This window comes from Juglans microcarpa x Juglans regia, chromosome 1S (assembly GCF_004785595.1).
Source record: "Juglans microcarpa x Juglans regia isolate MS1-56 chromosome 1S, Jm3101_v1.0, whole genome shotgun sequence".
Taxonomy (NCBI): domain Eukaryota; kingdom Viridiplantae; phylum Streptophyta; class Magnoliopsida; order Fagales; family Juglandaceae; genus Juglans; species Juglans microcarpa x Juglans regia.
The window spans coordinates 19,663,435-19,679,894 of NC_054595.1; the positions used below are offsets into that span (position 1 = coordinate 19,663,435).

Sequence of the window (16,460 nt, forward strand, 5' to 3'; positions counted from 1 at the left end):
CAAAGTGCATAATGCATATAAGAGGTAGAAAAGTTCCTAGTATTTGCGCATTAGGGTGGTGCAGAAGAGAGGCATTGACGAGGGAAGAACCCGATGACTTTCGACTTCCTACCCGAAAAGCCATCTCTGCCTCCATTCAGCCTCGCCACCAATTTCTTTTTCTCCATTCACCCTCACGTTCTCTCAACTTCCCTATGTGGAGTGTACGGAATCAACGAAACAGTGAGAAATGTTGAAACTCCACCCTGATTTCATCAACAACAAAACAATAACGATTGCAAAAAAAAAAAAAAAAAACATATATAGTTGGCTAGCCAAGTGCGCTCCAAGAGTTGGGATCAACACTTTTTGGAGTTGAGTGAGGTCAGGATGGATGTCTACAGACTACAATGTTTCTCATTTTTCGTTACTCGCTTTTCTAAGTTGCAACCTAATAAAACTAGCTAATGTATACTTTCAAGAAACATTACATGGTGTCATGAACGAACTATCTTGCAGTACAAATCAACAGCAGCCAAACCTTAGAACTCCAAAGGTAGGGATTGAGAGCTGCTATAGATACAATCGAGATTGAGAAATGACTTCTTAACTTATATATTAGATAAACAACTTGCAATTTGGTTGGCAGGCACTGGCGATAAATAGTCAATAGGATGCACCTCTAAATGCTTCTCTGTATGAATTGTGAATTTGAAAATAATAAATTGCAAAAGTTACAAGTTGTAAAGTAACATGCATCCCCACTAAAGATAAAAGGGGACGAGTCCAAATAGATGTTTAGTCTCGGAAACAGAGAGAAGCTCCCTTACCTGCCAACCAAATCGATCAAAGTGACTAACGTGCACAAAAATAATAAAATCCGCTGCAACTCACAGTAAATTCTTAGAAGCAGAGAACTTACCAGAGCAAGTGGGCGTGAGTATCACACAAGGAAGTAATCAGACAAAAGGGCAGCACCTGTAACACCAACTAGGAACAGCAAAGAAACAATATCTGCCATACCAATGGACGAGCCTGAAAGAAAGTGAATTTTATGCGTGTTGCTGTCCCCTCTAAACCCTCTGATGATCATTGCCTGTAAAAGCCATAGAAATAATAGAAACTTGAAATTGGAAACTGTTAGACGAAAACATTACTAAATACCCTAATGCAGATTGGCCACAAGAGGTTATGCATCCCCTAGTCTTGAATACTTGAAGGCCTCCTCTTAACACAGGAAATTTGTAGGACTTTTAAGCAGACTTTTCCTTATGTTTTTATGAACATTCAAACACATTCAAGCAAGGCTCTTCAAATAAGGATCTTTGCTGGATGCATACTTCATATATCAAAGTCGAAAAAAAAAATGTTAAAAATAGTTAGTGTCTAGATGAAGCAAAAACCTGGGAAATCTGCTCTGCATGGCTAAATATATTTTTGAAGATCCGACGCAGGTAGATAAAGAAAACTGCAAAAATGATGCATATAAAAGAATGACCATCATAACCCGAAAGCATGTTCAAGCAACACAATAGGATAGATTAAAAAAAAAACTGCAACACAAAGCATACGAAGAAAGTAAGCATCATAATGTGGAAGCATATCACCAGACACAATCACATAGATTATCAATTAATAACCGTCTCATCACACTATACGACTAATGTTCCTTGCAACAGATTCTATTGTATAAAAATGCTTAAAAAATAAGTGGTTCTTCAATCATAACATGGGGCTGGTCCTGTTGATCCAACCTTTGCATTCCTTAAGATATAACGCCACAACTGACTAAAATGAAGGTTACAGTATGTAAAAAAAGATTCAAGAAAGAACAATGACTGGCTGCATTTGCATGCACAGATACTGACCTACCACAGAAAGAGCCAGGTGATAGATAATATGAAGACAATAATAAGAGAAAGGAACACCAAGGAGATGTAGTTCAGTCGGTATCAACTAATGAGTGTCGCAAGTTAACTCAGCTTGAAGGTTAAACTTTTCAAGCAGGTCCTGCTAAAGTGAAGTATCGAATTGTTCCACAGGGTTTTAAAATGTTATTTTGCTCTGTGTGTGTGTGTGAGAGGGAGAGAGGGAGAGAGAGAGAGAGAGAGAGAGAGAGAGTCTAGGAAAATCTCAAGTGAGGAACAGAAAATGCTTTATCCTTCAAAATTAAGCCAACTGCCTGCTCCCTCATGTATGAAATCCACAAACAAAATGCAACTCAGGGAGACATTACCATTTGTTTTAAAGCGAGAAAAGGCAAAAAGCAAAGTACCAGAGTTATCACTTTCAAGACATCGATGAGATGTTTGGAACCTTTTCCAAAGCAAGAGAGTCTAGGAAAATATGTAATAATCAAATTGATAATAATACACAGGCAAAACGGGATTTGATACACCAAAATTCCCTAATGAATGCTCATGACATTGAGGGGTCAAGAACATACATGCATACAACTGGCACGAAATTTATTTAAAGTGGCATTTAGCCATCACATAATATTTTTTCAATTAAAAGCTTACTATCGATTGTCTCCATCATCGTCAATTGCTGCCAATTTATCCTACGAGAAACAATTCCCAATGCAACATTACGGACCTGGAAACAAATTACATGGGCATTCCAGGAGTATAAATATCAATATGAATGGGTTTGAAATAAAATCAAAACATTACAAAGTTTCAGCACAGGAGTTGTTAAATGTGTCTTCTCTTACCTCATCGAACACTAGACTGACGAACCTCAATGAAAGCATGAGGGTAAGAATAATTTCAGCCACTGGGACACCAATACATGTCAAAGGAAGCATAAACCATCGCAACCCAAATGCAAGTTGTTCAGGGGTAGTGGTTGTCAGGCAAAGGCTTGCACTTTGGAAGACCTTTCAGAAAAACAGAGAGCTAATCCTCAGAAAAATCAAGACATTATGTCTTTGAGAGTGCTTATTATTAGTCTATTCTAAATCACTTATATATATTTTCCTCTTTTATACTTTTTGTGTACTTGGGCTATGCTTTGAATGCCTCTTTTTTTAAATAGTAACCTTTTGCGTTTCCTAATAAATTCTTCAATTGCTTACAAAAATATTTTTTTAGAAATCACTTTGAAAATTTTAAGATGACCATAGACTCATTAACTCGCTTTCAGTGGCAAGCATTCCAGTCATAAATAAATGTATTATTGAGCCTCCAAATACTAGCTTATAACATCATCATTTTCTGAGACATCAACACAAATCCTAAATGAATGAAAGCCAAGAGTATAAACAAGTTAATTAGTGGGTGACAAAAAGGTCAGAACCTAGAAAAGTTGCAAAACTTACAGTGAATGTTAAACACGCAGCAGTGCTTGCTACCGACAAGCCTTTTCTTGTAAATTGAAATGGTCCCAACTTCATAATTAAATATGAATAACCTCCCAAAGAAGCAGGAAGATTAGGCAATCCCATCATCGAAGGTGGAGGGGTTCTCAACTGGACAAGGGGCGGTACACCATCTGAACCCAACCCCAACATAAGAAATAAAATTCCTGAAAGCAGATACACTCTTCCCAATTGGTCCTACAATAGTTGTTAAATAATTAGCAAGATATTCTTCGCTACATCAGCAAATTCAAAACAGACACTTGTATATGCATCACTATGCACTTTTACAAGAAAAAAAAAGGAATATACAAGTTTGAACTACAAGCAAAAATAACATTTTGATAAGTTGCAAACAACAATAACTATGATGATTATACATGCTTCTACTCACATCAACCAATAAATAAGCCAAATCATTACAGATTCACTGGTACGCAACTTTTGAATTAGACCACAGAGCATAGAATAAGGATAACCATTACATAAGAGTATAAACAACCATTACGCAGAAATCAAAAGGAGGGGAGCAGTGACTCTGAGATGGAGGCAGCAGTTTAAAAAGGTGTCAAGTCCAAGAAGAATTGTGTCTTACATTTTAAATTTATGTTAGTGGAACCTGAACTTATTGGCTCAAATCTTAAAAACTTAAGCAGAATACCTCATTCCCAGCATTCCCATACCCACCATGTCTATAACAGACAAGACAACTTAAGCTTACCGTATCATGACTGCAGCAGAGGAACTTGCATGAAAGTACACACTTGGGTTCTAATAAAACAATATATACACACCCAGGATGTGATCCAACTTTCCTTATTCTGTGCGCTCTGATTCAGTTTCTTTAACAAGTTCAAATAGCTAAATTTCGTGATCAACAATTGTCCAAGTAGATCCAAAAATATTGATCAATGTATAACCACTTCCTCATGCTTTAGAATTTAAAATGGAATGTAGTTAGAGGCTTTAATGACAAGATTTCTCAACTAAGAAATGTATAAGAATATCCAAAAGTTTTGTCGAGTCTAGAACCGGCTTCTTGAACTTCAAAAGTAAAAAGTTAGTACTCACCATCCAAACCTGTCTTGGGAGAACCCATATTGACAGAAAAGTCAAGTATATCACAAGTCCTAAACGCATTATTACATGTGACCTTGCTGGTAGAACCACCAAAGCCAAAAGCCATACCTGAAAAGCCAAGCAACTTGATATTACCACATTATAAAATTAATGGAAGAAAGAAAACAAAACTAGAATCTACAGAACAAATTTGTTCCTTTCTCTTCACTTGTTTATCATGCAAAATTACCAGCATTATAATTTCTTTCACCAGTAAAGTCTCTCTCTCTCTCTCTCTCTCTCTCTCTCTCTCTCTCTCTCACACACACACACACACACACACACACACAAACACACATATATATCTACACATGTACACACAAAAGCTCAAAATACAAAACAATACCACAACCAGTCAAATATTTCACGAAAGTTCTATATAGTTCAGTATTCAATGCTAATACGTGACAGATGGTAATCGTTTAGCTTCACAAATAAGTAGCCAGCTAAGTATTAACTGGCATTTTACTTTAATCTTCGAGATTGACGTTCACAAAATCTAAAAGACGCTGCATTTAGTATACGGTATTATTGCTCTCCCCGCCACGCCCGACTTAACTGCCTAAACTAAATTTCAGACGTCATATAATCCGTGAAATATTTCATAACCCTCTAATTCCTCGCTTAGAAAAAAGAGGAAAATGCAAACAGAAAACAAATAGGAAAACAAACTATGAGGAAAACTTACAATTTACAAACTTCAATGCTTCTAAGCATTGACCACCAACAAAAATTAAAGCTCATAAATGACGTATGCTTTAGGATAAACACATTTCCCTGTAATTCATATATTAAAAAAACTCCAAAAAATATTACCAATTCTATAATGGGTTCATCAATAATCAAAGCTACTCAAAACCCTTGAATTGAATAACCCCATAAGCCAAACAAAATTTCGTTACAACATATCTCAATCGAACGGAAAGAAGAAGACGAAAAAAATCACAAAACTATCCAAAAAATTTGAACAAACCAGTTTCACTCGAGGATCCACGGAATGAAGAAAAGTGGTGGGCGACGATACAAACTGGTAAATGGGGCTGGCGGTTGCGCCCGCAATCAGCCTCAGAACCTTATCGGCAGCGAGAGCTCCGGTGGGCAACCACTTCACCCATTTCCAGGATTCACTATTATCGCTCAAGGAAGCTCTACTTGGGAGTCTTATCTTCTTCGCTGGTTTGAGGGCTTTGTACGGGAAAATGAGGGGCCTGGGATTTGGGAGCGTTTGGGAGATGAAGGGAGTAAAAATGGGGGAAATTAGGCGTTTGGGAGAAGAATGGTTAGCGGGGAATGTGAACGTTGGGAAGGCACGCTGCGTACAGTTCATTGGTGAGACTCTAACCGCAAAGGAAAATTGCCTTTGCTGGGTTTTATGTGTCAATGGGCCATATGCCGAATTGCCCGAATTTTATGTCCTGAAACCGAAAAATAAATAAATGTTGTGCGCGTTATGAATTTGAGAAAGTCTATTATGCCGCTGGGCTGCTGGTTAAAAAAATTTTATTTTTTTTATTTAGTGATTAAGAAAATAATTTTAAATGTATTGGTATATTTTTTTATTTTTTTAAAATATTTAAATGTATTAAAAAATAAAAAATAAAAAATAAAATCATTAGACGGCACGTTCAACGGTAAGAGTGGAGCGGCATAGTAGTCCCACTCTATGAATTTTATGCAATAAATCATTATTAATAATTCGTTTTAAATTTTTTTTTTCAAATAATAAGACGATTATGTGTCAAAAAGAAATGATCTCAACATTATCATTTATAAACCCTCAAGATAATTAGTTATGATAGTTATAAGAAAGTTCTTAAATTCTCCTTTAATCAAATGCTTGGGGCATTGAAGACATTTGAATAATAATAAAAAAAAAATTGTTTATGTATTATGCACGAGTTATATAAATACCCTATAATATTAATCAAATAAGTGTCGTTGGTTGGAGATATTAGAATACGCAAAAAGAATAAAGAAATTAGTCCATATTTGATATCTCAAGAAGTATAAAAGACATCGAAAGATACGTATATGATTGGATAGTACTTCCATATCCACCGTCTTTGGGTCATCCGACCAATTGTAGACGGTCGGGTCGAACTCCGACATCAACGATATCTATAAATAATTGAAAAGACCTTATCTCTTGTAGTGAAGTTTCATTCTCAAAATGCTAAAAGTCTCATTTATACATATGGAAGAAGCTTCATTTTCTTCAATCCTATTAATTTTATATGTCGGAACACATGACTTAATTAACACGTTCAAAATAAAGACCAAAAAGACAATGTACATGCAACCAGCACTTGAAACTCTCATCTGAAAAAACTGAAACATCAAAGGAAATCCCAAGAACCAGAGTCAGAAAATGTAACTTTTCTGAAAGGGAATCACCAGATAGTTAAGTATTGTCGCAGACTGGAGCCCAGAGTCTTCAAGGGCGGCCTCTTTGTTGTGCAACAGCATCTTCAACTCCAACTTGGATAGCACCCATACAAGACATTTGTGTCGCACTCACAACTATGATGATGATTTCAAGACTCCTCTGTATATAAACAAAATGACATTACGTGTAGTACCAAGATGGTGAATAGGATCATTCATTACTTGAAATGATAAATTAATATTCTTTATAATGATTTAAAGGGATTTCAATTGTAATATTAACTGGTCGTTTTTTTATGAGAAGTACTACAAGCATAAAAAGATGTTATAAAAGTATATTCATAAATTGATATAGCTTTATATGATATGTTAGATCTACTTTATAATAAAAATAGTTTTACAATTTAATGTACCATATTAAATCATGTCACTTTATGAGTTTACTTTTGTGAGATCTGTTTGTGGTAAAAACACGTCTCTTCTTTTATATTGGCGTACACATGATTTGGACATTCCTTGAGTCTGTAGATGGCAGATGGACCCGGACACGACTTGGACTCATTTTGAATAGACTAATGCTAGATACAATTTTAGGGGTGCAAGCCATGTGCATTGTCTTTAAAAAGAGTAGGGTATACTATTAAAGAAATAATTTTTTTATGTGAGTTTCAGATTTATCTATTCTTTTCAAAGGAAGTCCGCATGACTTGCACGCCCTAAAATTATGAGGAAAATACTTTAGTCACAAAAGAATTACACAAAAGTAATCCCACAAACTGAAGTGAGTTGATATGGTTCGTCATATTGTAAAATTAATTTTATTGTAAAATAGATCTAATAAATCAGATGAACCCACGTCAATTTATGAGATTATTTTGTATAATTCATATGTAGATATAACATTACTCAAACTACAAATACTCTCTTTTAGATAAATATCCTTATAACTATTTTTTTCAGGGTGTAAAATAAAGGTCTTACCAGGTTTGAATCTGTCCAACCAAGTTGAATCTCTTTACACGCTAATCTGCAACATTCAATTCAATACTAGAGTTTGCAACAATCTAAGGGAAAGAGAACAGATTTGAGCAAAATAATATATTTACCCCATGGCCAGTAGAGTGAGAGCCCAAGTTGCAAGAGAAGAGGATGCTGCTGCGTGTAAGTTGTGCGCATCCCATTGAGCAACATCGTTAAGTCCAGCAAGTGAGGTGGCCATGCCCACAACGCCGGCAATGAGGGAGAAAATCACAAAGAAACCGGTCGCCGTGTTTCCGATTGGCATGTATATCGGAAAAAGGCGAGCCGAAATAGACAAAGCAGATGCTGCAGTAATGCACGTATGCTATTTGTAAGTTACGATTGTGAGACATGCATGTCTAAGTTTATGATGTCAGAGCTGTCTGAACTACCTGTCTCGCGAGATCTTTGAATCCCATGATTTACAGCCCATACAGCGATCGCAGTTGCAATGAAATACAGAACAAGATTGACTATTAGGAGGACTGAGGCTGCTGATTTGGATCCTCCAGAAGCCATGGAATTCTGATGTTAAAAAAATTGAAAAGAAAAGCCTGAACTGGGTGACCCTTCTTGACACGTAAACAGTGACTGATGGGAGTGGCAGTGGCCCACCATATATTTACTTTTCCTCTTATGTTCCTTTCTTTACATTGTTAAATGGTGGGTCTTTAATTCAAAGACAAGGCTTAAATTCCTTTACATCGTGGGGCTTGCGTCATGGAAGGGAAAAGAATCCCTGTCCAACTTTCCTGGTTTTGAAACTAAGTTCTATATCATCCAACAGGCAGGGCTTGCTTGTTTGATCTTCAATCTGCAGGTACAACTTAGCTGGATTATCTTTCTTAGTGGCTAAACAAACAAAATAAAAGAACAAAGCTTTGCTCCATTCCTTTTCTGTGTAGGTTACCTGTTTTCAAATCGAGTATTTGCATGCCGCTAGATGAGTACATTACACTAGATGATGGGCATCAAGATGAACCTAGTCTTAAAGATCCTTTGCAAGTTCTAGATGGGTCAATTGCAAGGTCAAGAGCCAAGAAGATCAAGAAGACAATGCAATGATTGGTGCAATCCACTTGGGACGAGTCTAGCAAGAGCCCAACATTCAATATGGGATTGAAGGATGAAAATCTAATTTTGATTCATCTGATACAAGCTATGGAAGAGGGCAACAACATGACTCAAAGGCTTTGGACACTTCAAAGCTTTCAACTTGTTTAATTCATTTAAAAGACTTGTTTTATTAGTTTAGAGTAATTGAGTTTATTATGAGAAAGACTTAAAGGGGGCGCCTATTCAAGAGCATCTTGAAAAAGTTATTATTTTGTTGAATTAGGGTTTCAAGAAGTTACTGTAGTCGAGTTACTGTAGCCGCAACACTATTCATTCAGGAGTATTTTTGGAATAAATGATTTTATTTTGACTAGGGTTTTATTTATTGTGAGTTAAATTTATCTCCTCTTGTTCTTAAATGAATTTTTAAACTTATCAAAGGCAAATCATAATTTTTGCACGTTCTTCCTTATAAGTTAGGTTCTTAAGACAAATTTTTCAATTGGTCTAGATCATATAATCTAAATTCTTGAAACGAGTTCTTTAACGGGTCTAAATTTTCCATTGGCTTGATTTTGACTTTTTTGAATGAGTTTTCAAATTGATTGTGGGTTTAAGAGATTTCATTCTCACGGATTTATATCACTAGAACAGGTGAAAATGGCTAAAGATAGGTCCACAATATTTATGGTACGAAAATTAAGAGCAAATTGTCATTACAGAAGAACTGATTCTGGGAGCTTAAGGTGCATACATCCAAAGGAAAAATGCTTATAAGCAGTCGATCTAATTCATGATGCAATTCTGGTGCTCAAGACAGTCTTCCATCTGAGAAACTAATGTACGAGCTTGGGCATGAACAACCACTCACTTCAAGGTCCCTTATTCACAACAATCAACTCTAAGAAATTTAGAAGGGAAAAAGCTTCACCGCATGTGGATTTACTAATTCCCAGTGCTTTCCTTCTTAAATGCCTTCAGCTTATGTTGAACCAATCGACTTCAAACATTCAATGCTAGCTTCTGAGCAGCTAGAGCTTCAGCCTCCAGTGTTGGCTCCCATAATATTGTTGTTTCTGCCAGTAGCGAGGTCACAACATAAGGGTCCATGTTTGAAGCTGGACGCCGATCTTCCAAGTAGCCTGACATCATAGTTAAAAAGGTTACATTTGTTTTCGCAGATGAATGAGTTGCGATTAAAGTTAAAAGTTGAATAAAATATTATTAGAATATATTTTTTTAATATTATTTTTGTTTCGAGATTTGAAAAAGTTGAATTGTTTATTTAATTTTGTGAGGAAATTTGGAAAAGTTGTAATGATTAGATTATATGAGATGAGATAAATTGTGAAAACAACTGAGCAACAAAACAGCAATCGTATCAGAATCCTAAAGTTTAAAATGGGGAAAATTAATCAATGCAGGTCAGAAAGAAAATGATGAAAATAGGGAAACAGCATTAGGAATTTGAAACAAATGCAATCAATTGACAAAGTGAACCCGAATGCATAAAATAATGCCTTTCACAGATTTGAAGAATGCTTTCTATATATTTGTTTCAATTGCAGCAGATAACTGAAGCTGAACAAGGCATTTGTCATCATAGTTTTTTTTTTTTTTTTTTTATTGGCACCGGGTTTTCGGAACAACGTCCCGACTAATCCTGAGAGTGCACAGGCCTTCGGTAAGGAGTTTCCCGCAAGTGGACCTCAGGTAATTTAAGGGGAAAATCCCTCAGTCCGATGGCCCCTAGAGATTGTTTGCACCTAAGGAGATTTGAACCTTAGACCTAAGGGGAGCATACCCCAAGCCCAAGGCCTTCACCACTTGAGTCAACCCCTAGGCATTTGCCATCATCATGACAAATGATGATGATGATGAAGACATTTGTCATCATAGTCATAGCAACACTTAAAGAATTGCAAATGATCAGTGTTCTTTGTATTTAGAATATGATAGAAATTGAGAAGTCATAGCCTTCAAGAGAATTCTTGCAGTACTGCTGAAGTGGTACCTTTGCCTTGCTTCTCAGTTTCACGTCCAACACGGATGGAGCAACCACGATTAGCCACTCCCTGCAGATTCAAGTTTTAATAGATTTATAGATGAAAGAAAGAAAAGTTTCTTATTATCTAATTTTTTAAATTTCATTATAAATAGTTTGGAGAAGAGTGTACCCAAGAAAATGTGTTAATGTCGGCTGTTTCATGCTTTCCTGTTAATCTTCTCTCGTTTCCTTCTCCATAGGCACTGATATGCTCTTTGTGGCGAAGTGACAGATTCAAAATTGACTTCTTTATAACTTCAAAGCCTCCATCCTCTCTCATGCTCTTCGTACTGCAAACCAACAATGGGTCAATATCAGATTGACTAGCATGCTTTCCATGTATAAATATTATGAATTAACTGATAGAATCCCGTCCTTTCCTTTTCACCCTTTTGGGCCAGAAGAGAGGAGATACAAGATGGAGCAAAAGCAGAAAGAACCAAACTAAAAACTATAGGAAAACAAAGCCAGCAGAGTCAAGTACCTGTAATTTGTGTGGCATCCGGCACCATTCCAATCACCCTGTTAATGCAGATGTCACATAGATATCTCACTGAGTAGTATAAATTAAGGAGTACAAAATGAGAGTGGTTTATTACCTCTATTGGTTTTGGATCGAGTGAGAGAACAACACCAGCTTGTTCTGTAATTCTCTGTAAGACAGGAGACACGAGAGACAAGTAACTCAATTGTAGAACAGACAAACCGGCATAGACACACGGATAATTGTTCCAACATGTGATCATGAACCAAAGGCAAATCCTAAACCACTGGCTCCCCAGCTCAATAGCTACATGCTTGATATCTGATTCACTATATGTAACTTATGGTTGCAAATCATTTTTATTTTTTATTTTATAAGTAGTGGTTGCAAATCATTTTGTTGTGATAATAACAATCTGGCAGGTTCAAAAGAAAAGGTTGCAAATGCATAAAGCAAAAAAAAGCAATTTGATTGAATTTTTTATTTTTAGTTCCTCTACCTTGTTCCCCTTTTTCATTTTCACAGGGCCCGCAGAGGGGAGGGGTGTTAGAGTTCAGTTAAAGGTGTACACAAACATGATAAATATCTTATATATTGATATCATTGACAGTACCCATTACCTAAGAACAATAAAAGAAGTCTTTCGACAAAAACCTGCCAGTAAGTTCAACGTTATTGACTAAATGAAAATTCTTTAGAATAGCAGTTTTAAACTTGTCAAATTTGAGCATAAGCAGAAAAGGAACGTCTTGGGTGTTATAAGTGGTATGCACTTTTATGCGCTAAGTGTTCCGAATTGGTCATTTGTGGACATTAAGGTCTTTCTCATTAAAGTGGCTTCTTCCAAGTCTGTGTACACACAAAAGTAAAAGGGAAAGTATTACCTCGAGAATGTATCTGGAACACCAAATATCATCTCCAGCTTCAATTCCCACACTAGGTCCTACTTGATACTCCCACTGAAAAGCAATCACAAAAATCAGTAGTGATTAACTTTACATGATTTCATCCATAACATAAGCAGAGGAGGATGAGAGGAGAACCTGGCCAGGCATAACCTCCCCATTTGTACCACTGATGTTAATTCCAGCATACAAGCAAGCTTTGTAATGAGCATCTGATATGTCACGGCCAAATGATTTGTCTGCCCCTGCACCACAGTAGTAAGGACCCTGAAACAAACATAGAAGCATCATATACATTTGTGTCACATAATAAAACCAAGATCAACTTCACAGAATCCTGTAATCATAATCAGCATAATACAAATTGATAGTACCTGAGGACCAGGATAGCCTCCAACAGGCCAACCTAATGGCCATTTCACGTTTTGTTGAAGTAAGGTGTACTCTTGCTCTATCCCGTACCTGAGTTATTAGCCAGATATCTCATCAGATTAGTTGTTCATGTATAATATATTTTGCCAGCTAAAATGCATACGAGCATCGTATTTATTCACTATGAATTAACATAAGCAAAGTCCGCCAGAAACATATATTTGATCATTGCTCAACAAAAAATATGTAATGCGCTGTTAATTGTTGCATTCCATTATCATGCTTGTCAACACTAAAAAGCGCATATTCACTTGAATATCAGACCTTCTCAACATAGTGGAGTGATTATAATGTGACTCCCTTTCACACACATTTTGATTGTAAAGCATGAGAAGCTAGACTTAAGACTAAAATCATGAGAAGAGACTAACCATGGAACTTCATCTACAACCTTCTTGTTACTGAAGATCTCAGCAGCCCTGTGGCGTTTGTTTGTTGGGATAGGCTCACCTGCCGGTGTGTATGCATCACATATCACCTTTTAAAGCAAAAGGATGAGATCAATAAAAAAAAAAAAAAAAAAAAAGAGACAAATCCAGCATTCTGGTTGATCTATAATCAGAATTAAGTAGTTATTTACCAAGATATTGTTACCGCCACGGAAAGGGTCCTTAAAAATTGCTTGAGGGCTGGAGAAAACATGAGGTCAAGCTCATGGTCTAATAAAGGCTTACATTAAAAATGTCATATTGTTTCTAAGATCTTACTATATAATTACTTCGCTATCTTCACCCGGAGCTTGACCAGTACTTGATCCATCATAGTTCCACTTGGGAAGCTCAGATGGATGCTCAACAGGCTTGGAAATTGTCTGAAAATTTGAAAAGAAAGTAACAAGAATACCAATGTTCAGGCATGTTGAACTATAAATAAATAACTAAACACATAAAATAAAATAAAATAAACATTCCCAACGAATGCACACTTGCATTCTAACTTATCATATCATTAACATTAACATACCCTTGATTTGCTACGCAGATCAATCCCTGACCCTCCAATCCTGTTTCCGAATGATCATACATTATTTTAGAAGTTAATGAGTGCTCACATGGATTTAGCTGAACCAGAAATTGCTTACGAACATATGTTAGCATAGAATATATACCAAATGTATTCAGCAATGATTTTGTCGGTATATTTAGGGAGGTCCAAATTTAGCAGGCTTTCTAGCCTGTTGATAGTGCTGTTCTCAGACTTCAGAGCAAAAACCCGAAACTTAGCTGAGCTTTTAGATGAGCCTTTCTTGTTCTGTTTCAATAACAGAGAACCCCACATCTTTGCTGTCATAGGACTTGCATTTGCGGGATTCTTTGTGATTCTCATTTGCCATTGTGTTGAGGGAGCCAAAATATGTGCCATTTTCACCTGCTCCTGCTGAAAATAAATCAGCTTTGGATTTAAACTTAAAAAGTTTTAATATGCAATATTCCAATAACCGAAATAGATCAGAAGGAAAAACGTTCTATTTGTTTGAAAACAGTTATTCAATAATTAAATGTCACGTAATGTGGTTATTGTCACTTTCACTAAATCAAGATTTCCATGTTCCCACTGGAAAAATCAACTTGATCGTTCTGACCGAACCATCACAGCACAGTACAGTTAAATGTCATGCAAAATGAACACCTTACAACTAAAAGAATTATGGCATATTTGTTAAGAAAATGATTAACCTACAACTCTCTTACAACATTGTGAAATTGAATCATTTTTAATGAAGTAGCATGCTTGCATCGGTTGATTGCAAAATAAGTTATAAAAAAGTTGTAAAAGTGTTGTAGATGACCATTACTCTATTTGGTAATCAATTATCAAATATATTTAAACAAACATCTTTAAACAAAAACAAAAAACAATTATCAAAACATCTTCCCTCGATTTTCATAACAAACAAAAACCGAAACAACTTTAACAAAATTCAAAAAAACCTCTCACAAAAATATTCTTTCCAAATATAATTTTAATAAGTCTCGCTATATTTTCAAATCCCAACACACATTTCTTAAAATTTTTCTCAATCCAAACATATTTTTAACTGATCCATCATTTATACAAAATTCTATAAAACCCATACTTAAAATTTTCTACCAAATTTTTTTTTTTTAAAAAAAAAAAATCTTACGTCCAAAAATTTCTTTATGCCCTCTTTCTATTCTGCAAATTGGTTACAAAGAATAGAATAGAAAACGAAAATACAGAAGTCAAATGTCACACCTGCCAAGGACAAGTTGTAGAAAATTTATATTGTTAAAGTATCAAGTCCAACATTGCTAGACTCTGTAGCCACTTATCGTGCATGGTTGACCCCCCTTTTTTGCACAGTAGACCTTATTCATTGGCATATATACCCAAGTACCCTACCATCCTTCAAGTGGACCAGGCATGCTTGGGAATAATTCTCAACATCTTGTTTTCTTTTCCTTTATTTCCTTTGTTCTTTTCAATTAGAAGCTATCCAATTACAGGAAAAATAATAATGATATAAAGATGAAGAGAATAAAAAAAAAAAAAAACCCTTCGGAAAGTGTTGAACCAGTAGTGATTATAGTGCCAATAGCAGACACTCATGGATAATGTATACTACGTTTCTCTTTCTCCGATGATGCAGACTTTTAGAACCCACTTGAGAACAAAAGTCTTGAATTTATGACGTGATGTATTCAACAAAAGAGAAAAGAAAAAAAAAATGTAGACTTGCATTAAATGGGTAGGTGCCAAACATTGGAAACCAGTTCGCCGGAATCAGGCAAGTTTAAGACCAAATATGTCAGACATTGTTATATGGGTGTCTGGCAAACAAACCCTGCAGCCCCATTACTCCATAAAAGAGTGATTCTCACTACTATAAAGCGGTTTGATAAGGGAGAAGGCCAAGAGTTGAGTAAAGAGCATACCTCAGGAATGCCGGAAGGCTGGTGTGTTTGGCCGGAAACTGCCTTCGTAGAGACAGAGAGAGAGAGAGAGAGGAGCCAAGTGGCCTCTTGGGTCGGGGAAGCCCTTATAACAATAGTGGTTGATATTGCAAAAGAACAGGATTGTTGGCTTTTCCCAAGTAGATAGGGGTGGCTCTACGAGTGGCGGAAAATGGTTGGTGGTCTCTTTAGAAGCACCAAGAGAGGCTTGGATTATAATAACACCATTATTCCAGGATAAGGTTCCAAAGTTCTCCCTCCTTTCATCTCTTTCTTCACACCCCCACATCACAGTCTACTATAATTTATAAATTAAAGAGTTTGAACAAGGACTAAAGATACCTTTTTTTTGCTAAATAATGTGGATTAAATACATTTAGAGATATTTAATTATAGCCTGTTTTCACTTTTCAAGGCCATGACTTTGCATATGTTTGAGTTTGACAGTGAGGTTTTACTTAATTTTCTGCAATCATTATACAGTGAATGCCTGAGAGTGAGAGTGGTTGTTGGTGAATGCAACGATTCTTCTGCATTTGGACTGCCGGATGAAGAATCTTAATGCAGAGATGCGCAAGTTTGAATTTGTGTGGTTATTTTGTGATGGTTAGGACGTTCTAGTGAGACTGACCATATTAAGGACCTGCCACAGAGGCTGAAATCCATGTTTATGCAGTAACAGAATACAAAGGCCCCAGAACAGTTACAAAGTTGAAGTCATTGAGTTGGTTTCTCCAGACTGAAATCTTTCCTAAAA

At 36.1% G+C, this 16,460-nt stretch overlaps 3 protein-coding genes across 4 annotated transcripts; all 3 read right to left on the minus strand.

The window, feature by feature from the left end:
- Positions 1–570: 570 nt before the first annotated feature.
- On the minus strand, positions 571–5,874 carry LOC121246776 (protein ABCI12, chloroplastic). Of its 2 annotated transcripts, none has more exons than XM_041145056.1 (8): positions 5,433–5,874; positions 4,412–4,528; positions 3,302–3,538; positions 2,696–2,860; positions 2,502–2,577; positions 1,383–1,447; positions 902–1,075; positions 571–809 (listed from the first exon to the last, which is right to left on the minus strand). In XM_041145056.1, exons 1-7 carry the CDS (start codon positions 5,784–5,786, stop codon positions 923–925), a joined length of 1,167 nt encoding a protein of 388 aa, XP_041000990.1. In that variant the 5' UTR covers positions 5,787–5,874; the 3' UTR covers positions 571–809; positions 902–922. The 2 variants fall into 2 exon arrangements, with proteins under 2 accessions (XP_041000990.1, XP_041000991.1); XM_041145057.1 differs by having other exon boundaries at positions 571–810; positions 891–1,075.
- A 722-nt stretch (positions 5,875–6,596) lies between these two features.
- On the minus strand, positions 6,597–8,452 carry LOC121246777 (membrane protein PM19L-like). The gene is made up of 4 exons (XM_041145058.1): positions 8,257–8,452; positions 7,951–8,170; positions 7,826–7,871; positions 6,597–7,004 (listed from the first exon to the last, which is right to left on the minus strand). Exons 1-4 carry the CDS (start codon positions 8,381–8,383, stop codon positions 6,894–6,896), a joined length of 504 nt encoding a protein of 167 aa, XP_041000992.1. The 5' UTR covers positions 8,384–8,452; the 3' UTR covers positions 6,597–6,893.
- Positions 8,453–9,614: 1,162 nt separating this feature from the next.
- Positions 9,615–15,937, minus strand: LOC121246778 (glutamine synthetase leaf isozyme, chloroplastic-like). The gene is made up of 14 exons (XM_041145059.1): positions 15,686–15,937; positions 13,897–14,165; positions 13,752–13,791; positions 13,496–13,599; positions 13,369–13,417; positions 13,160–13,266; positions 12,731–12,818; positions 12,495–12,623; positions 12,336–12,410; positions 11,567–11,620; positions 11,452–11,489; positions 11,098–11,257; positions 10,935–10,995; positions 9,615–10,062 (listed from the first exon to the last, which is right to left on the minus strand). The coding sequence occupies exons 2-14, from the start codon at positions 14,148–14,150 to the stop codon at positions 9,923–9,925; spliced, it is 1,299 nt and encodes a 432-aa protein (XP_041000993.1). The 5' UTR covers positions 14,151–14,165; positions 15,686–15,937; the 3' UTR covers positions 9,615–9,922.
- Positions 15,938–16,460: the final 523 nt, after the last annotated feature.